The 24,150-nt window shown below is 34.1% G+C and overlaps 3 protein-coding genes and 1 pseudogene across 4 annotated transcripts in view; 2 read left to right on the plus strand and 2 right to left on the minus strand.

Annotated features, from left to right (window-relative positions):
* LOC145965617 (uncharacterized) overlaps positions 1 to 5,289 on the plus strand; it is a 33,054-nt gene extending 27,765 nt beyond the window's left edge. Inside the window, exons 28-38 of the mRNA XM_083089281.1 lie at positions 79 to 196; positions 308 to 572; positions 944 to 1,054; positions 1,155 to 1,245; positions 1,375 to 1,511; positions 1,605 to 1,737; positions 1,818 to 1,864; positions 4,495 to 4,585; positions 4,726 to 4,859; positions 4,960 to 5,092; positions 5,177 to 5,289. Of these exons, the coding sequence (XP_082945407.1) occupies positions 79 to 196; positions 308 to 572; positions 944 to 1,054; positions 1,155 to 1,245; positions 1,375 to 1,511; positions 1,605 to 1,737; positions 1,818 to 1,864; positions 4,495 to 4,585; positions 4,726 to 4,859; positions 4,960 to 5,092; positions 5,177 to 5,224 (1,308 nt within the window). The 3' untranslated portion in view covers positions 5,225 to 5,289. The remainder of the gene's footprint in view (positions 1 to 78; positions 197 to 307; positions 573 to 943; positions 1,055 to 1,154; positions 1,246 to 1,374; positions 1,512 to 1,604; positions 1,738 to 1,817; positions 1,865 to 4,494; positions 4,586 to 4,725; positions 4,860 to 4,959; positions 5,093 to 5,176) is intronic.
* A 1,029-nt stretch (positions 5,290 to 6,318) lies between these two features.
* On the plus strand, positions 6,319 to 12,502 carry LOC145965618 (uncharacterized; annotated as a pseudogene). The gene is made up of 18 exons (XR_014436769.1): positions 6,319 to 6,677; positions 6,791 to 6,910; positions 7,113 to 7,291; positions 7,671 to 8,006; positions 8,125 to 8,259; positions 8,356 to 8,446; positions 8,582 to 8,718; positions 8,815 to 8,947; positions 9,032 to 9,104; positions 10,340 to 10,521; positions 10,632 to 10,751; positions 10,890 to 11,007; positions 11,081 to 11,345; positions 11,430 to 11,549; positions 11,697 to 11,787; positions 11,892 to 12,028; positions 12,137 to 12,269; positions 12,362 to 12,502. The product of XR_014436769.1 is annotated as an uncharacterized LOC145965618 (transcript).
* Positions 12,503 to 12,663: 161 nt separating this feature from the next.
* Positions 12,664 to 24,150, minus strand: part of Cap (Cbl-associated protein) — a 70,983-nt gene continuing 59,496 nt past the window's right edge. The window contains exons 23-29 of the mRNA XM_083087819.1: positions 18,035 to 18,239; positions 16,971 to 17,229; positions 16,765 to 16,879; positions 16,530 to 16,652; positions 16,298 to 16,452; positions 16,100 to 16,179; positions 12,664 to 15,937 (exon numbers count right to left, since the gene is read on the minus strand). Coding sequence (XP_082943945.1) covers positions 15,769 to 15,937; positions 16,100 to 16,179; positions 16,298 to 16,452; positions 16,530 to 16,652; positions 16,765 to 16,879; positions 16,971 to 17,229; positions 18,035 to 18,239 — 1,106 coding nt within the window. The 3' untranslated portion in view covers positions 12,664 to 15,768. The remainder of the gene's footprint in view (positions 15,938 to 16,099; positions 16,180 to 16,297; positions 16,453 to 16,529; positions 16,653 to 16,764; positions 16,880 to 16,970; positions 17,230 to 18,034; positions 18,240 to 24,150) is intronic.
* On the minus strand, positions 20,429 to 24,140 carry LOC145964752 (uncharacterized). The gene has a single exon (XM_083087820.1). The coding sequence runs from the start codon at positions 22,559 to 22,561 to the stop codon at positions 20,429 to 20,431; it is 2,133 nt and encodes a 710-aa protein (XP_082943946.1). The 5' UTR covers positions 22,562 to 24,140.

Below are 24,150 nucleotides of genomic sequence, written 5' to 3' on the forward strand. Positions count from 1 at the left end.
TATATAATCATTATTTGCGACAGTCTTCTATAATTATAAAATTATTTTTATTAGCAAAATTTAATATTTGTACTCTAGATTAAACATCTCACTGATCAATTATATATCGATTGGAAACATTTGAAAAGCCCGGAAGAACACGAAATTATGAAAATGTACGCAGCAAAAGCAAGATTGATTTCTTTGATTTACTCCTGTAAGAATAAATCGCTCTATTCCAATTTTATATACATATAATGATTACATGAGTACATAAATACATATATAATATGAATAATTACAATTAATTCGCTTAATTTTGTTACAGCGTATTATTTCATATGTTGTCCAATGTTTATATTTATTAGCCTTACACCGAAAATCTTAGATATCGTGATGCCCCTCAATGAATCCCGTCCTATATTAATGCCTCACGAAGCTCATTATTTCGTTAATGACGATAGAGAATACTTTTATCACATTTTTTTCCACGCTTCAATATCTATGATAATAATTGTAATGGCTTTACTTGCACACGATTGCGTGATCCTGACTTACATCGAGCATGTCTGCGGTATCTTTGCTGTAGCTGGGTAAGAAAAATTTATATTTTTCTTTCTGTCTTTTTAAAAAGAAACTACACGAATTAGATACATCAAAAGTTAATAAATCTAACATATTTTGAAATTCATGAATTTAACATTGCGCAACATTTAAAATTTCTATTTTTTTTTTTAAATTTCAAAATACATATTTTCATAAATTTGTGTGTACAATACTATAAAAATGTTCGTAGTACAGTTACTATACAAAAATTAATTTGATTTAAAATAATATATATATTTATGATTTTGAGATTAAATTATATTCTATAAGATAAAAATGTCTTCTATAGTGTTTTTCTATTTAGTTCCTTTTTAATATAATAAGTTAACAAAGTGACATGTTCCTTAAATGAATGTAGATTTCGATTCGAAAATTTGGCACATAATATTGACATAGAAAATGAAAATATAGATATTATATATACTCAAAGAGTAGCATTATCCGTTCATGCACATTGGCGAGCACTACAGTAAGTATGCAGTAATAATATATTTTTATGTGTGCGAATAAATTAATAAATGTTTATTGAAAAAAATATATCATATTATAATAATATTAATTTGTCATAGATTCGCGGAGTTTCTTGAAAATACCTTCTCTGTAACTTTAATTATACAAATGTTCATAATTATTGTAGCAATGAGTGTCACCTTATTGCAAGTATGTGCTTAATTGTTAAAAATATTGCAATTTAATTTGCGACATTTGCATATTTTAAGAATCAAATTGTTACATATGTTTATAATTACCCAATGAATAACAAATTAAAATATATTTATTGCATTCGAGATGGTAATGCAATTAGGAAATTCTATTGAAATGGTGAGATACGCGGCATCTGTTATTGGTCAATTGATTCATATATTCTGCTTCAGTCTGCAAGGCCAGAAATTAATAGATCACAGTTTACAAATGCAGGATAAGATGTAAGATAACAATTCCAATTGTAAAATAACAGTCTGTAACAGTCTGTCAAATTCAAGAGAGTTATTGAAAATACCTATTGTTGCACATTGCAGATATAATTGCTCCTGGTACAAAATACCAGTGAAATCACAAAGATTGATTCTAAACGTGATGAGAAGAAGCCTGCAACCGAATATTTTAAGCGCTGGCGGAATTTATATTTTTTCGTTGAAAAGCTTTATGACGGTAAAAATCTGATACTAGCACATGTGTTGTAATAATTTAAAATAATTATTAAAACATATAATAATTTTTTTATTTTGAAGGTTTTGCAATCTGCAGTGTCGTATTTTACCGTACTCGCGTCTTTCCAGTAATCGATATCCAGATAGTATTTCTGTACAAACATAATAATGTTATGGCAATAGATTATTAAATTAAAAATTATTTTAATATTTTTATTTAAAAAAATTATCTCAATATGTATGCTATTGAAATGCACATTGAATTGCACATTTTAAATGTTACTATTTTACAAGTACTGTTAAACAGATAATCGCGTATAAAGAAATGTACCAGAAATGGAAGAAATAGTAAAAAAGTTAATATTCTCAATATTATTTTAACTTTATTATTTGTCTTGACTAAGTTATCGTCACAAATGATAACAAATTTAGAAAATGAAGTAAATTATATTTTCATTTAAATATGTAGTAATGTTGGCTTGAAGATGTGAAAGCAAGAAGACTCAAATTCATAATTAGTACAAATCACAAAGTAATTACAAATCTCAAAGTAATATATACTTATACTCCCTAAAATGGAAAAATAATCTTTAAGTATAATTAAATTTTTTAACAATATATCTATTAGGATCCACAAAATTAATTTTTCTAGAAAGTTTTAGTACAGTTTTATATACATATATTATATTATAATTAAATACCCTTTTTTTTCACCCTTTCTTGTTATTCACATAAAATCTCAAAATATAAATTCTCGAAAAATATGATACTTAAGTATTATTTACTATTAAAAATATTTATTTTTGAATATTGAAAAAAATATAACTTAACTTTTGTTTCTCGGATGATGATAAAGCGATTTTATTTTCTATTTTATAATTTAATATTTTATTCTATAATTTAATGATAAGTGAAGCAGTTTCAATATATTGTTAAAATGAGAAAAAGCATCACTTTGAATGCTATAATACATAAGGAATGCGAATTCAGAAGAATAAAGAATAAAGTACATGCGTGAGAGTACATGTATGAAGAGTACATATAACTATAACGTAGAACGTTAGATGTTTCATATAATTATTTAGTATGTTACGTTCTACAATATTTATATATTGACATCGTAGCATTTGCATTGGACATTAAATTATGGATAAAATACTAGGACTACAAATCCCTCTAGGAAAACATATGCCTTTGCATATTATAATCGATATGTTCCGCGCGATAAGCTATCATCTTCACCAATGACAGACTGTGTTTCACAATTACATTACGAAGCGACACGTGACAGGTATTTTTCATATAACATTCTATTATTTTTCACTAAAATATTTATTTCTTCCATATATCGAAAAATGAAAGGAAAAATTTAGTAGATTTCGTACCATCGAAATGAAAGGATCTTTCTGAAAAGTATGCAGGCTATCTGGAATTATTATTACAATGTTACTAAGAAAATGTTATCATTAACTGGCCAATGGCCTTATCAAACGAGAAGAGAAAAATTGCCCCGAATGGCTTTCGTGACAATAGTCGAGATTTCGATGTTGATTCCACAGGTACTATATCCAATTATAGATTATCTAATTGTGGAAAAGAACATTAAAAAGTTATTTCATTAAAATATGATAATAATGTATACACAGAATGTTGATCTGCTGTTAACAATTCTAGGTAGGAAAATTTATTCAATGTGATCAAAATCTGCAATGTATTTTAATAAGTTTACCAACAACTCTAATGTATACTGTTATTTTGATAAAGCTACTCACATGCCAATTTAACAGCAAGAAAGTATGACAATACTAGAAACTTATGTAATTACATGTTTAAATAAAAAACAATTACTTTTATAAGTCCTTATAATCATTCTTTACGACAGTCTTTTATAATAATCAAATTATTTGGCAAAATTTAATATTTGTACTCTAGATTAAACATCTCACTGATCAATTATATATCGATTGGAAACATTTGAAAAGCCCGGAAGAACATGAAATTATGAAAATGTATGCAGCAAGAGCAAGATTGATTTCTTTGATTTATTCCTGTAAGAATAAATCGCTCTATTCCAATTTTATATATAATGATTACATGAATACATAAATATATGATATAAATAATTACATATGATTCGTTTCATTTTGTTACAGCGTATTATTTAATATGTTGTCCAATGTTTATATTTACTAGCCTTATACCGAAGATATTAGATATTGTGTTGCCCCTCAACAAATCCCGTCCTATGTTAATGCCTAACGAAGCTCACTATTTTGTTAGCGACGACAGAGAATATTTCTATTACATTTTTTTTCATGTTTTTATATCTACATTCATAATTTTAACGGGTTTACTCGCGCATGATTGTGTGATCTTGACTTACACCGAACATGTTTGCGGAATCTTCGCTGTGGCTGGGTAAAAATAATTCGTATTTTCTTGTTTTTCCTTTAATGTAGTCAAAAAGTTCAAAAAATAAAATTGTTACTTTAACTACTATTAAAATAACTACTGATTTACTGTCTAAATGTATGTAGGTTTCGTTTCGAAAACTTGGCACGTAATACGGACATAAAAAATGATAAGATAGATAAGATATACAATCAAAAAATAGCATTATCCGTTCATGCACATTGGAGAGCTTTACAGTACGTATATAATAATGCAATTCGAAATGTGTGAAAATAAATAAACTAATAAATATTTGTTTGAAGAAAATGTTCAACATATGCTTAATAGAAACATCTATTTGTCATAGATACGCGGAGTTTTTGAAAAATACTTTTTCTGTAACTTTAATTGTACAAATGTTCATAGTTATTGTAGCAATGAGTGTCACTTTGCTGCAAGTACGTGCTTAGTTGTATTATTAAAAGTTTGTATAGCAATTTAACTTGCAACATTTGCACATTTTGAGAATCAAGTTGTTATATTTACTTTTATAATTATTTGATGAAAAAGAAATTAAAATATATTTATTGCATTCGAGATGGCAGTACAATTGGAGATTATTGAAACAACGAGATACATGGCATTTGTTACTGGTCAATTGATCCATATATTCTGCTTCAGTCTGCAAGGCCAAAGATTGATAGACCATAGTTTACAAATACATGATAAGATGTGAGATGATTTCAATTCTAAAATATACATATAATTTCACGATGGATGAACAGTCAAAATAAAAGTAATCATTGAAATGCATAATGTTGCAATATTGCAGCTATAAATGTTCCTGGTACAAAATACCCGTGAAATCGCAAAAGCTGCTTTTAAACATCATGAGAAGAAGCTTGCAACCGAATATTTTAAGCGCTGGCAGAATATACGTTTTTTCATTGAAAAGCTTCATGACGGTAAAGAAATTTTTATGAATCTCATGTTACAAGATTCTACAAAATTATTTTTAAACATTTTAAACATTTGCTTTTATTTTAAAGGTTCTACAATCTTCGGTGTCATATTTTACCGTACTTGCATCTTTCTAATAATGAATGGTCGATAAATCGAAATGGTATTTCTGTAAACGTATAATAATATTATGGCATTTAAGATATTTTATATATTAATCAAAAGTTCAATAACTTATATTTATATTTAGAATATATAATATGTAGTAACATCATTAGCTTGAATTTAAATATACAAACAAGTAGAGATTCAAATTGGTAATCGATATAAAATATCCATGAAAGCATAAAAATTAATTGTTATGGCTAGGATAATAATCTTTGATTCAATTTTTTAATAGCCATCTATCTGTTTGATCTCATTATGATAAAGAATCGGTTTTCGCAAATATATTAATGCTATGCGTGTTTATTTAAATTTTTTTTAAATATATGCTTTCAAAAAGTTCATATTTTTTCTTTAAAAAACTTCAGTAAAAACTTCTATATAAAACTTCAGTAAAATATATAAAATTATCCATAGACATATAGTACACCTATGATTGCGCATATTTTATCTTAACCAAAAAATAGTTCTTGAAAAAATTAGAAAGAGGACATACCATTCCAAGAGCCTGCTTATTTTTTGTCAATCAGTTAGATGAAGGGAAATTTCCTTCTATCGATATCTATAATTTTTTCTATTTTTACATTTGAGAAAAAAGCTAGACTAAAGCTTTTTTTTAATTATCTTACCTGCTATCGAAAATTATTATTTGAAAATTTTAAAAATGTTTTAACGATTTTTTAACTTTTGTTTTTTTTCACCTCGGAAGATAATTACTTGAAATGAATTCACTTACCTACTTTAGAGTTCAATAAATGATGAATTATGTTTAATCAATAAATCGTACTTTAATGTATTCTCAGAATAAGAAGATTGTATCGCTATGAATTCGAAATGGAAATGCGAAATATTTTACGGATTGCAGAATAAAGAACCAGTATGCACGAATTTGGCATAATAAAATTATGGCATCATATAAATTTTTTATATGACAATTGGTGTGTCACACACTATGTTTCGTATAATCTATATCTATACAGATACCGTAGCATTTACATCGAATCATTAAATATATGAAGGGAGCGCTAGGTTTGCACTTATTTCTTTGGATATTATAATCGATACATCTCGCACGATAAGACCACTTCTACCATTTGACAGACTGTTATTCATAATCGTATGCATCACAAAACGTGATACGTGAGATTAAAGATTTTTGACATGTAGCATTTTCGCACTCTATTCTTTTCCACTAAAATATTTATTCGTCCTTTACATCGGAAAACGAGAAAAATTTAGTCAACTGTGCGCTGTCGAGGATAAAGTGTCTCTTTGAAAACTATGGAGTTTGTCTGGAATTATTATTACAGCATTACGAAAAGAATGCTATCATTGGCTGGTCAGTGGCCTTATCAGAAGAGAAAAGAGAGATTGCCTCGAATGACAATAGTATTTTTGACTGAGCTTTCCGTGCTGGTTACGCAGGTTGTGACGATTTATTTCTCTATAACATGGATAAATAGAATTCAAAATTATTTAATTAAAATATAATATACAAAACACTAAATTTTATAATCTGATGATAACGATGTTTTTAGGTGGGAAGACTCATTCAATGTGGTAAAAACTTGCAATGCATCTTAATAGGTATACCGACGTATCTTGTGCACACTGTGATTATGGTGAAGTTACTCACATGTCAATTTTATAGTAGCAAAGTATGATAATACGGAAATTTATATTATACATTAATCACAAAACAGTTTCTTGAGTTTTTACACGATTATTCTTGATCGTAATCTTCTACAGTCACTTGTAAATTATGTGTAAACATAGTTTTACAAATTTTTATAATTATTCATCACAGTCTCCTACAATGATTATTAAATTATTTAACACAGTTCAGTATTTACGTTCCAGATTAAATATCTCACTGATCAACTATATAACGATTGGAAAAATTTGAAAAGTCAGGAAGAATACGAAATTATGAAAACATATGCAGCAAGAGCGAGATTGATTTCATTGATTTATTCGTGTAAGAAAAATTGTGTTTCCTATCGATCCACTATCCAAGCTATTAGCGTGCATTATTTTACGTATATATTAGCCATCAGTTAACGACTATTCTGCACGAATCAAGAATACCTCTTAGCGAGATATACCCTCCTAATAACTCAAAAATAAATTTTCAAGTATATTAAGATACATTATTGCTTGTGAACTGCATTATCAATCTCTATGCGAAATATATTTTTCTAATAAGCCAGATGCAAATTTTCAAGGATATTAAAAAACACAATATTACTGATCGTAATCCGTTTTATTAGTATATCTCTTTGCGAAATATATTTTCCAAGTAATTCAGAAATGAATTTTCGAGGATATTTCAACACAATATTGCTACTCGTAAACTGCATTTCCAAGTTATTAGGAGAATATATTTCATCAATCGATGGCTATTACATATGTAGAATAATGCGCACTGATTGGATCGCCAACCAATAGAAAACAGTCGTGTTTTATATTACAGCATATTTTTATTACAGCTTATTATTATATATCTTGTCCCCTGTTTGTATTATTTAGTCTTACACCAAAGATATTAGATAGGCTGTTGCCTCTTAATGAATCCCGTCCTATATTACTGCCTCACGAGTGTCACTATTTTGTCAAGGACGACAGAGAATATTTCTATTACATTTTTTTTCATGTCCTTATATCTTCATTCATTTTTCTAACGGGTTTACTTGCGCATGATTGTGTGATCTTGACTTATATCGAACATGTTTGCGGAATCTTTGCTGTGGCTGGGTAAGAATAATTCGTATTTTCTTGTTTTTTCTTTAATATAATTAATAAGTTAATAAGTTCAAAAAAATAAAGCCAACTATTGATTAACTACTGATTTTTACTATTTAAATGCATGTAGATTTCGTTTCGAAAACTTGGCACATAATACCGACATAGAAAATGATAAGACAGATGTACGATCAAAAGATATACAATGTAAGACATATAATCAAAAAATAGCATTATCCGTTCATGCACATTGGAGAGCTTTACAGTAAGTAATATGTAATTCGAAATGTGTAAAAATAAATTAATAAATATTTGTTTGAAGAAAATTTTCAATATACTTTCAATAGAAATATCTTTTTAGATACGCAGAGTTTCTGAAAAATACTTTTTCCGTAACTTTAATTATACAAATGTTCATAGTTATTGTAGCAATGAGTGTCACTTTGCTGCAAGTATGTGCTTAGTTGTTAAAAGTTTGTATTGCAATTTAATTTGTAACATTTGCACATTTTAAGAATCAAATTGTTATATTTACCTTTATAATTATTTAATGAGGAAGAAATTAAAATATATTTATTGCATTCGAGATGGTAGTACAATTGGAGAACATTATTGAAACAACGAGATATATGGCATTTGTTACTGGTCAATTGATTCATATATTCTGCTTCAGTCTGCAAGGCCAAAGATTGATAGATCACAGTTTACATATACATGATAAGATGTGAGATGATTTCAATTCTAAAATATATATATAATTTCACAATGGACCGTCAAAATAAAAGTAATCATTGAAATGCATAATGTTGCAATATTGCAGATATAAATGTTCCTGGTACAAAATACCCGTGAAATCGCAAAAGCTACTTTTAAACATCATGAGAAGAAGCTTGCAACCGAATATTTTAAGCGCTGGCAGAATATACGTTTTTTCATTGAAAAGCTTCATGACGGTAAAGAGATTTTTATGAATCTCATGTTACAAGATTCTACAAAATTATTTTTAAACATTTTAAACATTTGCTTTTATTTTAAAGGTTCTACAATCTTCGATGTCATATTTTACCGTACTCGCGTCTTTCCAATAATCAATGATCGATAAATTGAAATAATATTTCTGTAAACTTATAATGTTATGGCAATAGACTAATATAACATTTAGAATAATATATATTAATCAAAAGTTCAGTAGCTTGTAATTGTATTTAAAATATATAATATATAGTAATATCATCAGTTTGAGTTTAAACAAGAGATTCAAATCGATAACTGATATAAAATATCCATGATAACATAAAAATTATTAGTCATAAGGATAATAATCTTTGATTAAATTTTTGAATGACCATTTCTGCTTGATTTCATTATGGTACAAAATCGATTTTCGCAAACATATTGATGCTATGCGTGAATTTCGTTGAGTTTTTTAAAAAATATTTGCTTCTAAAAAGTTTATATTTTTTCTTTAAAAAAACTTTAATATAATAGGGTAAAATATATAAAACTATCCATAGACATAATAACTATAGACTGCATATTTTATCTTAACCAAAAGCAGTTTGCGACTCAAAATAGAAAGAGGATATACCATTCCAAGAGCCTGCTTATTTTTTGTCAATCAGTTAGATAAAGGGAGATTTATCGATATCTATATATTTATATCTTCTATCGATATAATTTTCTCTACTTTTATATTTGAGAGAAAAATTAGAGACTAAAAGATTTTTTTTAATTATTTTGTTATCGAAACTTATTATTTGAAAATTTTAAAAATATTTTAACACCTTCTTAACTTTAGTTTTTTTCATTTCGAAAGATAGTTACTTGAAGTGAATTCACTAACCTATTCTAGAGTTCAATGAATGATGAATTATGCTTAATTAATAAATCGTACTTTAATGTATTCTCAGAATAAGAAGATTGCATCGCTACGAATTCGACATGGAAATGTGAAATATTTTACGAATTGTAGAATAAAGAACTAGTATGCACGCGAATATGGCACAATATAAATTTTTTATATGATAATTGGTGTGTCATACACACCCTGTTTCGTATAATCTATATCTACATAGATATCGTAGCATTTACATCAAACTATTAAATATATGAAGAGAGCGCTCGGTTTCCACTTATTTCTTTGGATACTATATTCGATACGTTTCGCGCGATGAGATATCATTTCTACCATTTGACAGACTGTTATTCATTTCGTATCACAAAACGTGATATGTGAAATTCAATATTTTTGACATGTAGTATTTTCGCATATGATATTCTATTCTTTCCCACTTAAATATTTATTCGTTCTTTACATCGGAAAATGAGACGAAAAATTTAGTAAGCTGCACGCTATCAAAGACAAAATATCTCTTTGAAAACTATGGAATCCGTCTGGAATTATTATTACAGTATTACGAAAAGAATGCTATCATTGGCGGGCCAGTGGCCTTATCAGAATCGAAGAGAGAGGTTGCTTCGAGTGATTCTAGTGACTATGACTGAATTTTCTGTGATAGTTCCACAGGTTGCTGCATCCACTTACGAATTTTCTATCAGTAATTGCGAAAATAAAATTAAGAAATTATTTTATTAAAATGTGATATAAATGTCGTGCTTTATAATACAATGTTTTAGATGGGCAAATTTATTCAATGTGACAGAGACGTGCATTGTATTTTTATGACAATACCAACATATCTAATGCACACTGTGATTATAGTGAAATTATACACATGCCAATTTAACAGTGGCAAAGTATAATAATATAAACATTTATATATTATGTATTATTTAAAAAATATTATTTTAAATTTTTATTATTATTCACGCTCATAATATTTTCGCAGTTATTGTTAAATTAAAATTCGATATCTATGCAAACTACTTTTCCAGATTAAAGAGCTCACTGATCAATTATATAGTCATTAGAAACATTTAGAAAGTCCAGAAGAGTACGAAATTATGAAAATGTATGCGGCAAAAGCAAGATTGTTTTCCTTAATATATTCCTGTAAGTATACATCGCTCGATTTCTATTTTACGTGTAATAAATGCAAAAAGATTTCATTTTATTTATATTGCAGCATATTATGTCATATGTTGTCCCATGTTTGTATTAATTAGCCTGACACCGCAAATACTAGATATTGTGTTACCACTCAACGAATCCCGTCCTATATTATTGCCTTACGAAGCCCATTATTTCGTTCACGATGACAGAGAATACTTCTATTACATTTTTTTCCATGCTCTTATAGCTATAATGATAGTTATAACGGGTGTACTCGCGCACGATTGCATGACCTTGACTTACGTTGAGCATGTCTGCAGCATCTTCGCTGTAGCTGGGTAAGGATATACTAATATTTTTTCTATTATCTTTTTATATCATAAATTTGGATAAGAAATTTAGAAATATCTAAATGTTTGCAGATTTCGTTTCGAAAACTTGACATATAACAATGACGCAGATTTGAAAATAAATAATAATTTAATTAGCATGTACAATCAAAAAATAGCTATATCTGTACATGCCCACTGGCAAGCCTTACAGTAAGTATATAAAGAATATTCTGTATCTTTAGAAGAAATAAATCTTCTGTATCTTTCTATTCTGTATCTTTAGAAGAAATAAATAAATCGATAACTCATTATGTGAGGGAAGATTTTCAATAGATGATATTTTTGTAACATTAATAGATTCGCGGAGCTTCTGGAAGATACTTTCTCCGTAACTTTTGCCATACAAATTGCGATAGTTACCGTAGCGATGAGTATTAGTTTGCTGCAAGTACGTGCTTATTTAATAAGAATATTGTTATTCTACATTTGCGCATTTAGATAATGGAAATATTATTCAGTGCGAAAAATTAATATATATTTACCGCGTTTGAGATGGCAGTACAATTAGATGATATTCTGGAAACGATAAGGTGTACGGCATTTGTTGTTGGTCAATTGATTCATTTATTTTGCTTCTCTCTGCAAGGCCAAAAATTGATAGACCATAGCTTACAAATGCACGATAAGATGTAAGATGACAATTTCAATTCTAATATGTATAAATCTACCATTGATTCAGAGTTAAATTGAAACTGAAGAAATTGATTACTGAAATGCATATCATTGCAATATTGCAGATACAATTCCTCCTGGTATAAAATACCAGTGAAATCACAAAGATTGCTTCTAAACGTGATGAGAAGGAGCTTGCAACCGAATATTTTGAGCGCCGGAGGACTTTATATTTTTTCCCTGAAAAGTTTCACTACGGTAAAGAAGATTTTAAAATAGATTTTCATCAATATTATAATATTATAACTTAAAGAGTTCTTTCAAGAAAACATTTTATTCTTATTTCAAAGGTTCTGCAATCTTCGGTATCGTATTTTACGGTACTCGCGTCCTTCCAGTAATCAATGATCGATATATTCAAATAGTATTTATGTACAATTATAATACATAACAATGTTATGACAAATAGATTATTGCATTAAAAATAATATGTATACGTACCTTTAAATTTCTCACATTTAAAAAAATCATCTTGTTAATACATTGTCGAAAAATATACATAATTTTAAGTTTTTCAAGTTTTACAAGTGAAACTACACAAATATTCGCGAATAAGGAAATGAACAAAGTTGGTAAATGGAAAACAACAATAAGAAAGGTAATGTTTTTACTTGAAATGCTGATGTAATCATCTAACATAATCTTTGATCTATCGTGAGGTAAGTTATTAATTATCGCGATTTCCGAATTGACAAATTTTGGTAATGGACTAGGTTTTATTTGCATCTAGGATATATAATACAATGTAATATTATTAGAACGCGAGTGCAAGATGTGAAAACAAATAAAGTGAAATCGTTAACTAATAAGAAACTTGAAAGAAAATTAATCAAAAATATTCATTATCGATATGAGCGAGTGTGTTATATATTATATGTTAAATCGAAACGATAGTATTACGCTAATCAATGAATTTTCGATATTATCAATAATAGGCTAAAATCGTCAAAATTAAATTAGAATAAAAGAATAAATCTTAAGATGTTTGATAGCTTACTCACTTAATATAAATACAATTCTTTTTCATATAGAGTGAAATTTGTATCGTGAAAATATATATATAATATACTATATAGCTTTCTTCAAAAATGTTAAATTTAAATTAATACTAATAAAAAGAGAATTATGTTACACTTATTATCAATATATCCTAAAAATTTTAGAACCGCCAATTCTTTTCATGAACGAGAAGAAAGACTGGACAACATAGAATCAACGATCTCTCCTAGTTGTCTTGTAACGCATTAAACTTGAAACTGTAAATCTTAGGATTTAACGGGATATGTATGTGGATATATGCGCACGTGTATGCACAAAATTGCGTGATACACAAAACGTAATGTTTCTTGACGCACGCGAGCAGCTCGTATCTTCATTGCACATTTAACAATATATTTAGATGCAGCTGAGATAGACTTCAGACTTCTTTAAATTACGTTGATCAGGAAAGAAAATTTGTTTATTTTTACATTACCACACATTTGAGATAGAAATATAATATTAAAATAAAATTTTCTTTTTCAAGCTTCGATCTTCTCTTCGGAAAAGGAAAGAAAGACCTTAAGTTAAATGTGCTCTGAAGATACGGAGCGAAGAAAAGAGGGACGATCTTCGGTCCTTTGCACAAACTCCTTTTGAAGGTAAAAAAACGACACTTTACCATATTCGAATCATATTATCGGGTACACTTCGGCGTCTGTATAATGCCCTTGTCACATTACATCTTTCTCTCTCTATATTTCTCTAGAATTATTGTAATAATAGTATTGTCTGATTCTCGACTGCGTTCGTTTCTTGTTATTCTAGCATTTATAAGGTAGGCGATCGTGTGTAATGGTGAAGTGACATTAGAGAAGATCAACTTGGATAATCGCCGACAATCTTTTTTCCATCTCGCGAGGAAACTGGTAATTCCTTTAACGATGATTTGCATGTTCATAGTCGTTTGTAGTATGTATATGTATATACATATCTTTGTTACATGTCTGCATGCGCGTGATAACGTTGCGTCCGATATTTACTAATTATTCGTGTGGTACATGATATTTTTATATATATGTATATATTATATATTATCATGCGGTGTACACAGTATATATGATATCTCTGTATGCGCATATGTATATGTATATATAGATGTATATGTATATAGATATATATATATCTACTATATATATGTTGTATATTTATATATAACTCTCTGTGGGTACAAATAATGTTTACAAAAATATTAATTTGGGTAGGCAAACTTTCAATTATAAGTCCGTTAGTCTCGAAATACTCACAAATCCAACAATAACAGTGACCGATTTTATCTACAATATACGAAATCATAGGGAAACCGACGTTTTCTCTAATTCAACACAAATCTCCGCGCGCAGATTCTAATTCTTGCCCCTCGGAAAAAACAGCCGTTCTAAAATCTCAAATTATATCATCCGCTATCTCGGATATTTCGAAACTTTTCGATGTCGTACTTTCTTTACACTTCTTTTTTTTCGATGATACATCGCGAAACTCGCCGAACGTCGACTTGAAGATAGAAGATATCTTCCTTGATAGCGGTAAACGCGCTTGCCAGAAACAGTAACAACAATAATTTACTAAAATCGTTATCGTACACTACTTACAAATTCTACTTACAAATTTGCGTATTCTAGCGGACTATCTTGCTAATCTTTTGGTAAATCCGACGCCAGAAAGGGCCCTGATACAATCAGTAATTAAAATTCTGATATTTTAATTATCAATAAGATGGTTTGATTTTATGAGAATCATATCAAATTGTCGATATGTGACATTAGATGCGAGAAGTGATATCGATATCAATGTGTATTTTAAATGTTGATACTTTAACGATAATAATTCTGATCGTATGAGAGCTCCATTAGCCTCGCCGCAAACACATTGACGCTTCTAATATTTATCTTAATTGCGTTATCGATAACTTCATCGTTAGATCCAAAAAGGAAGACTCGTGTGACATTCTTTACTTTTCAATGTGAACGCTTAACCCTCTCAAATAATTTATCGTTCAGGGAGATAAGAATATCGCTCACATTGCATGATGTATGATTTTTAATCATATTCACCGAACTTTCGGAAATTTTCATGCGACACAATCGCGGGGATTTAATTAGACGTTTCATTCGTTGTATTGGTAACATTTCGCGAATTATGTGTATCATATAATTATATCAATTTTTTTCGCGCGAATTATCATATAATTGTTATCATAAATATATTGTATCCCTAAAATGTGTGGAATTAAAACATATTCATTAAATAATATCGAAAATATAAACATATGATTAAAACTTAATTATTAAGCTACAAAAGAGACGGTAATTAAAATTTTTTGATGTAAGATGTGCGTCTAATAAAATTGCAAACATATAAAATAAAACAGAGATAAAATAATAATCATAATTGATACTTATTTGCTGCAACGTAGTCATGCTAAAAACAAAAGTTAAAAATCCCAGAGGTTCGCAAAAATCTCTATCGATCTTATCGATGATTTGTGAAAACTCTTCTCAATCAAGGATGCTGAAGGTATTTATATCGCCGGAAACGATCGGGTTAAACGCAAAGAAATTCGCTGTCTACCTTAACGATTCCGTTTAATGCTTTGGTGAATATTATCCTGGACCTTGATACGATGCGCAGCGTTCAAGTCCCGGATCGTCGGCCTTCCTCACAATCTCTCCACGTAGTTCCCGGGGAAGGTGCCGAAGTAGCCGGTTCTCTGACTGGAACCGACATACCATCCATCGTCGCACTTTTCCATAACGTACACTGTATCGCCCTCCTTCAGTTCCAGCTCGTCGTCGTTCTGCGGCTTGTAGTTGTACAACGCTCGATACCTTTATGAGAAGCAACGAGTTATTTGTATATACAAATTAAACAATATATTTTTTCAATAAAATAATGAATGCATACAAATTATTGAGAAGTAATTCGAATTAAATTCTTTAAGATGATAGAGTATTAAAGATTTCATTGAATTAAAGAACTCGCAGACTTACGGAATTGGTTCCGAATGCGTGTCAATGTGCAACGTTTCACTGAGTTGCGATACATGCAACTTGCTCCCTCCCATACGTGGCTGCAAGAACAAAAGACATCTGTTACGCGAATATTTATTAACAGTCTCTCATTTTATATTAGAACCATGAACAACGTTTCCGTTGACAACGGTATAAGATATCGCGCGAGATAATTACCAGTGAATTGTAATGGGGCTGGGTTGTGTTGATATTGACCGGGATGGACGGCACATAATGATGGGGTCCCATACTCAGTTTCCCTCCGGACGAGCCGTTCGCTAAGAGACTGTGCGCCGCCGGAGACGCGACCGGTTTGTTCTGAATCGGTGTCTCTGAAAAATATAAATTTTTTTCATACAAATTTCGTCGATTCGATATCGCAATTGAATTTCTCGCTTCCGCGAATTACCTGATCGATGTCCGGGTTCCACGATGACTTCGACGTAGGAGATCGGGAATATTCCCTTTCTGTTTCCTATGCGACCTTCGTACCAATTTTCGTCGACTCTTCTCGTCAGGACCACTAATTCGCCTGTAAACAAATATCGCGTGAGAAACGATAATTCGAAAAATAATTCGGACATACAATTTTATCTCAAGATAAATTTAAAAAAATTCTCTCTTGACTTGCAACCATAGCTCACCTTTCACTAAGGACAATTCGAGATTAGTCTGGGCAATGAAGTTGAACTTGGCCCGTGCTTGTCCTTCATGAGCCTTCTTCGGTGTCGTTCGCATCGTACCGTCGTACGGAAGAATCTGCATCATTAAACGTTAAAATTTGTTTAGCGACGCGAGCACACTCGACTTTTCGCGTTATACTTTTACAATCTGGATCAGCGATTTATACCTCGACATAGTTGGAAGGAAACAGCCCGATCATCGCATTGTACTCTCCTTCATACCAGTTCTTGTCAACTTGTCGTCGGACAAATATGATGTCACCGCGTCGGAAAGTCAATTCCCGCGAGGACTGCCCGACAAAGTTGTATAACGCCCGCGCGATCAAACGCGGTTCCGGTGTTTGATCTTGAGACCGACTTCGCTGGGTCAGATCGTCCACGAAATCGTCATAGCGATTCAGAGGTATGGGCGACTTCTGCGAGGGTCTGCAATTGTTGAAACTGTCGAAATCAAACTATTTCCCGAACCGTGGACTGTCTTTTCTGTTTGCTCCAAGCAAATACCATCCCATTTCGCGATGATTATCGAGTATTTACGGATGTACAGATTTCCAAGAGATATGTAGATTTATTCTTTCCATATTTTTATTTTCAATAACCTTTAGCTTTATATTCTTTATCGAAATTTCAAATAAACGGTCGATATTTTACAGTCAGATACTTGATAATCTTAATTAAGAATTATGTTAGTTTAATTTTATCTGCTTTCCTTCAACCAAGGTAACTGGGATTTTCTATTATCACAAACATTCAAGAACGAGGAGCATCTTTCCCTGGAGGGGGGAAAAATGTCGATGAAATCTCTCTCTGTCTCTCTTTCTCTCTCGATTTCTCTATTTACCTGCTCACCTACGCGTTCATTGTAACGCCCGCGTAAAACAACTCACGACGCGCGACGCGTTACGCAATGGCTGTTAGTGAATAGCAGGAAGTGTTTATAAACCGACGACAAGCTGAGAATGCACATGTCCCATGTTATAAACATCTTTTAAAATATTATCTTGTCGGAAAAAATGCAGCGAGAATAAAGTACATCTTTCAGCGCAAAATGTCGAAATAAAAATTAAGAAAAGCGTTCCGCTTCGTTTTTTTTTTCATTTCTTTAATAATTTCCCCCCCCCCCAAAAAAAAAGCAGAGGTAAAAACCTCAGTTCGAACTTTCACCCGCGATTTCTCGAATTAAAAAAATGATAAAAAGAGAGAGAAATAGGAAGAGATTCTTTGCACTTACATAAAGTTATCCGTGTGCCTACGGGAGTCGATGTCGTGCAACTCCTGGAGATACTTGCGACGACGCTCCTCCTGGTAGACGCGCCGCATATTCTCCGCGCTTCGCCGCGCGAGCTCCTCCTCGCTCAGCGGTTCCTTCGCCTCTGTACGCACCGGCGAGCGATAGTGAATCGTCACCTCACCCTCCACATAACGCCTCGGCGATTCTGCGTTAAATAATGGACGCTTTTATCGGCATCGATCGACCGCGAGCTGAATAAGAGCGCGTTTTATCGTATTATTTTTTCGGGGACACTGGGTATATATTTACGCAACTGTATTCAATTATACTCCCAAGTGTGTCTATCTAACATATTTGTTATTTTCGACTTCAATTATTCGATTGATACGAGCGTCTTATTGGGTGTTAGTTTCAAAACACGTGACGTTTTATCGAGTTATTAATCGCGTCATCATCCGATTATCCTCCCATTGTATCCTTGTCATTATTAAAAGTGATGATGGCATGCATTTTGTCGATTAAAGATTCGTATTTGCAAATCCTGATCATATTAAATAAGATCGTCGCGATTACGTAATTATTCTGATCGTTAACGCAACTTTAACAGGACATTCGAAAGAGATTTTCCGGCACGTTCCAAGGTATTCGCAATTATTCATCCGAGGATGTTCAAGTCCAACAGAATTACTGGAGCATGCGAACATCGTATCTCGCGCGTCATATCATTTTATGGAGAAAGATTGAATCATAGGCAAACATGAGAGACGGCGACTCGACCCACTTAGAGGCCGGTCGCTTGTTTAGCTCATTCCTAGAACATATGGCTTCCTCGCCAAGAGAAACGCTATTTAAACCGCGGTCATCGACCAGAGAGATAAAAACCTAGACGCGGTCTTTAAACATCATTTTAAACGCTTGATTACATCTGATGACGCGCACGCGACTTGTCGAGTTTTAAATCGATTTACAACGATCCACGACATTATAATACACGCATTATCTTCGCGAACGTCCTCGGAAGAGGATCCCCAGTTTGCCGCACATTCGCGAGTAATCTTTACTGATTTATGCAAAATCACGAAGAGAACAGTCAACGACCGTGTACCGGCTCGCGTGAAACTTCCCTCTCGCCTCTTATCAGAGAGACCACGTGTGAGGGCTTATACGAAGCTTCATATTTCAGGAGAGAGCAGAAGTGCTACGCACGCACCTGTTCGTCAGCGAACGCGCTGCGCGGGATAATGACCAGGTTTATCGCGACGAGGTGCAACGCACGCACGCACAATGCGTCGGACAGCACCGAGTCCGTACGACTGATAACACGGTATCCAGCTTGCAACCATCTCCAACGGGAAAGCGCAATCGCGAGATGCGTTTAGGCGAAAACCAGATACGCCATAAAAGAGAGAGAGTAAGTCCGTTGATATGCAAAATTTTTTTAGCAAAAATTCCTGATACTTTGAATATTATAATAAAATAATATTTAAATACCTATATCAAAAATAATATTTAAATACCTATATAAAAAGTAATATTTAAATACCTATATCAAAAATAATATTTAAATACCAATATCAAAAATAATATTTAAATACCTATATAAAAGTAAGATGATAAAAAAGATGCGGGAGGAAGAGATGATTATTAATTCGCGTCTTAACATGACAGATTGAAATTGAAATCTCTTTTTTAAATTAGTGACTTTCATTCTTTCCCAGTGAAATCGTGCTAGATTCGTCCAGTAGTTTCGTACCGTTAGCGTAATTCTATTTGTAAAGCGTGTAACGACTCGAACGCGAAGCATCTGTTATAAATGTCGAAATGAGAAACCGAATTTCAATCTCACGCGGAACCTCCCGTTGGCACCTTTCACCGCTTTCATTCAACGAGATTCTCACGTGATCGATTCTCCCTCTTTCTCTTATTTGTTGGGTCTATTTTTTTATTTACGGTATTTTACGATTCACTTTTCTATTTTCTCTTGGTACAATTTAATTCCATTTTTATCGTTGACATTCGTAAATCGTGGGAGGCTTTCTTTATTCTAGCAAATTGTGAGGTGCGTATTCAACATTAATTATTTCTAAGAAACAAATTTCATTTTTCTATTGTTATATTATTATTTTTCTATTATCATATTCTGTAAAGATATTTTTTAATATGTTGCGTACCGACTCGATTCGTAACCTGATTATATCGCGTTTTTTAATTAACATAACGCGGAAAAGACCACCGGAATACGAAACCTACTTTACGCTACTTCATTATGCTTTACTCTATCTTTTTCGCCTCTTCAATCATCGCCAACAGCTATAGCAAAATGATTCTAACAGAGCCGCGCGGCTATTTACGCGCAGCAGGAAGAGCATTATTTCAGGAAAATTGTGCGCATGTTTACTGACTGTACGGAATCGGTCCGTAGACCGTAGACGGAAGCGTGCTTCCGGCGGCGTGAAGTCCGCCAATCGGACTCGTCTGATCGAACAAAGGGTTGGCTCGGCGGTCACGGCGGGAGGCATCAGGGTCAATCGGACGTCTGACAGGATCTACCGTCATCCGCGGATCGCTGCTAAGGTTCTTGCAATCGTTGACGAGCTGCGGCGATCGAAGATCATCGACCAGCGAGAGATCGCCGCAGGATTTGCGTAGGAAAGACAGTCGCCTTCCATCGTTTCTTCCGCAAAATTGACCACTTCGAGGCGCACCTATATCGTTGATCCTTGTAACGTTGCCGACGACGCGGTCTCGTTTGTTTTCAGCGACGGTAAGCAGATCTTTTACGAGATTCTCCTGGCTGCGCAGAATAGCCACGTCGACGCTGTAGTCGTTTAGATATTTCCTTTCGTCCGCCTCCATGCGTTCGCATTGTTCATTCACCATGCTGAGGTCCAACGGGGGAGGAGGAGCAACTTTCCCGATCTTGCTCCGTGAGGTCAAACGCTTGAGCGAGACTGTCGTCGCCTTAGATATCGATTGTCCGTGGCTGATCGAGCGTATCGGACCCTCGTGTCCCGATCGTTGCTCCCGACATTGGCCCGACCCGTGACCCGATCTCGCGATATGAGAATCGAGCGCGTAATCGTCCGACGTGGATTGTCCCTCGGGAACATTGACCGCTCGTGCAACGTAAAGCGGAGCGTCGAGGTTCTGCTTCTGGATCGTCAGATTCGGCAGGGATTTGCAGAGATCCTGGCGTATCCTTCCGTCGTTCCTCGACGCGACATTGCAGTTCGATCGCTCGTTTTCAGGGATCGTCCAAGGGCAGAGTTCATTTTGCGAGAGTCGGTTCCAGTTTCGCTTCAACTTGTCCCGCGCCGGTCGATCGCCATTCGCGTCGTAATGATGTCCGTTTTTGATGCAACGATTGCTCGGCAAAGTTCCGTCCCGTCGAGAATCGATCTTTGTGTCTCCACCAAAGATGTACTCGGGCAGGTTCCTCTTTCGGCGCCACGCGCCGAGATCAATTTCGTCCTCGCGGCACTGATTATCGAGTATTCTTTGCTCGTATATCGCTTCTCGAGCTTCGACAATCGGCGAGCCCTCATTTCGTTCGTTATTCGTCTCTTCAGGATTAACGACCGGGACATTTCTCACGTTGACGTGTCTTATCTCGCTTCCGGGTAGAATATTGACGAGCACCTTGCTATTTTTCCGGACATCGTCATCATTCTCGCGATCGATTCCAGGTGAATTCATGTTGAATTTCCTATGCGAGACGATGTTATTCCTTCTAGCGAATTCGACCAACGCGTCGTCCTCCTCTTCCTCTTCTGGAGTACGCGTTGTCTGCGTCCGAGACTTGCGATCATTTATACTACTCATGGACGATTGATTGCTCTGGCTGGTGAGCGTCTCGGTGCTGCCGAACCCAGTGCAACGCCTGGACGTCTCTGTCTGATTGCTCCTGCCGAAGTTCTTGAAATGCAATCCGCTGGAATCCCGTGGCGCATTTCCCGACGTATCAGCGAAGAACTGTCGCCGGAGATAACGATTGTGCTCGAAAATCTCGTGCAACCGATCCCTGCTGTTGCTGAAGTGCTCCTTCTCGAGTCCAATGGGGTGACGCGCCGCCGAGGAAAAACGTGCGACGGGACTTGCGTAGGAACGCGCTTCTTCTTGCAGATAACTTCGATCTCCCGCAGAGATCTCATGGACGGTCGGTTCGAGTCGTGCACCACCTGAACCACCGCAGTAATAGTCTTTGTAATCCTTGTAAAAGTACTCCCGCTCAAAATCCGTCCTCGGCTTCCAACTCCAACGGGAGTTCTCCGGCTCCAGATAGCTGTCCTCTCTTTGCGAGAGTGCGTCGCGATCATCGTTGCAAAGCACCGTGCATGCCCGTTGCATTTCCGGCATAGAACCTCGATGATAGGTATGCCTCTCGATGGCACGGGCCATCGGTCTGACGCCCGAGACGTCGCGATGTCTCTCCAGGTTGTGGATGTCGTTCGCCAGGCTGGTCCACTGAACACTGCGCTCCAGATCCGCGACGCGCGGCAATATCGTCTTGCTTCCCATCTCATTCATCAGGAAATACGAAATCGTCTGCGAAAAATTGATGCACCCGCATTTGCACGACAGCGTTTATCATTCAACTATCTTCCCAAGTGTCTCTTAGTCAGCTTTGTGCCTTGTTATCGGGTTCAGGGATTGCGAGTCGAGGTTCCCTTTATCAAGCATTATTGAGTTTCCTGAGAGATAAAATCGATGAGCGCATCGCCGCGTCGGATATTACTCAAAATCCGATTTCCCGATTATGATCCTCGCGGAATTAATTGCGCGATAACACGCGAGCAGAATGGAAAGCGCGATATGCCGTTAAGCAACTCGGACGTGCTTGTGGCTTCGCCGACGAGTCTTTGGAAAACCGCGCGCGCGGAGAAACGCGATTTATTATTGCCATCGGACGATGACTCGCGATCGTTTATTTAAACGTCACGTCCGACTTCTTTTATGTCGGTTTGGATATTAAGAACCGCGTAAAATCGTTGTAACGGTTACTCGAACGGATGTGGAGACGCGCGAGGTGCAACGTCGACTATCAAGGTCGAAACGATCGGTGTCGTTCCGTGTCACGTTTCTCGCTGCTGTGCCAATACGCATTCGCGAAATACCGCGTGTAATATTAATATACAGAGTGATCTATAAATATGTAATTTTGCTTATTCAATTATTTTTTTTTAAGTAAACAAGGTTCGAAAAAAATTTTCGTGATAGTCCAACATCTTTCGTGCAGACGTGGTATTATGCTGGGCAAAATAATGACGTTGACTCTTTAATTAACGGTCTCTTAATGCATAATTAACGAAAATGAACCTGGTCTTTTCGCGGAATTTTTGCGAATGCTATGAATGCGGAAAAATATCGTAAGGAAAGCATCATTTAGGGAAAACTATAGCGTTGTTGTAGGAATAGAGATATTCAAGAGTCACTGGAAGAAGATTCGCCTTATTAAGGATCCTCTCCTATCACTCCTCCGAAGTATCTTAAGTGCCTTAACAAAGCGTGTTTGTTGTACCGACGAAATCTTTTCCTGAGAAAGGTGCTACTTGCACTCTCATGGCTATTCTATTTAAATGAGCACCGAGTTTCCAGCGCAATGTGGATCAACATATTCGCGAGAAAGACGGTATCGTATCGTTCTTTTTTCAAGGAGAACGAAAGTTTCACATCGGCGACTTATTTCCATTCCATTCTGCGTTCAATTATTTCCTACAAATTTTCAAATCCTTCCTAACAATATCTTAAAAACGTTTATCGCCACTGAATCCGATTTTTATTTGAAATAGACCATTTTGGGAATTCTGGAATATCTGGCGATCGTGTGCAAATTTCACGACTTCTCGATAAGAACGTGTCGTTCAAAGTCCGAGAGGCAAACTCACGTCGACGAAAGCCGGTGATATTAGACGCGATAACCTTGCACGTAGGTACAATCGACTCGAATTCACTCCAACGTAATCGTCGATTAAATAAGCGCGATTATCGTCATTATCGATCACGCACTGATAACTCCGCGAGATCGTCGCGACTAATTTATCTTGGGCTTGGAAGAGAAATTCAACGGCGCGTTCAACGCGCTTCTTCGAAGCAGAATCGAATCGTTTCTTACACTT

The sequence above is a fragment of the Camponotus vicinus genome, unplaced genomic scaffold, assembly GCF_025532165.1.
Source record: "Camponotus vicinus isolate PSW18456_S1 unplaced genomic scaffold, iyCamVici1.0 SCAF_14, whole genome shotgun sequence".
NCBI lineage: Eukaryota > Metazoa > Arthropoda > Insecta > Hymenoptera > Formicidae > Camponotus > Camponotus vicinus.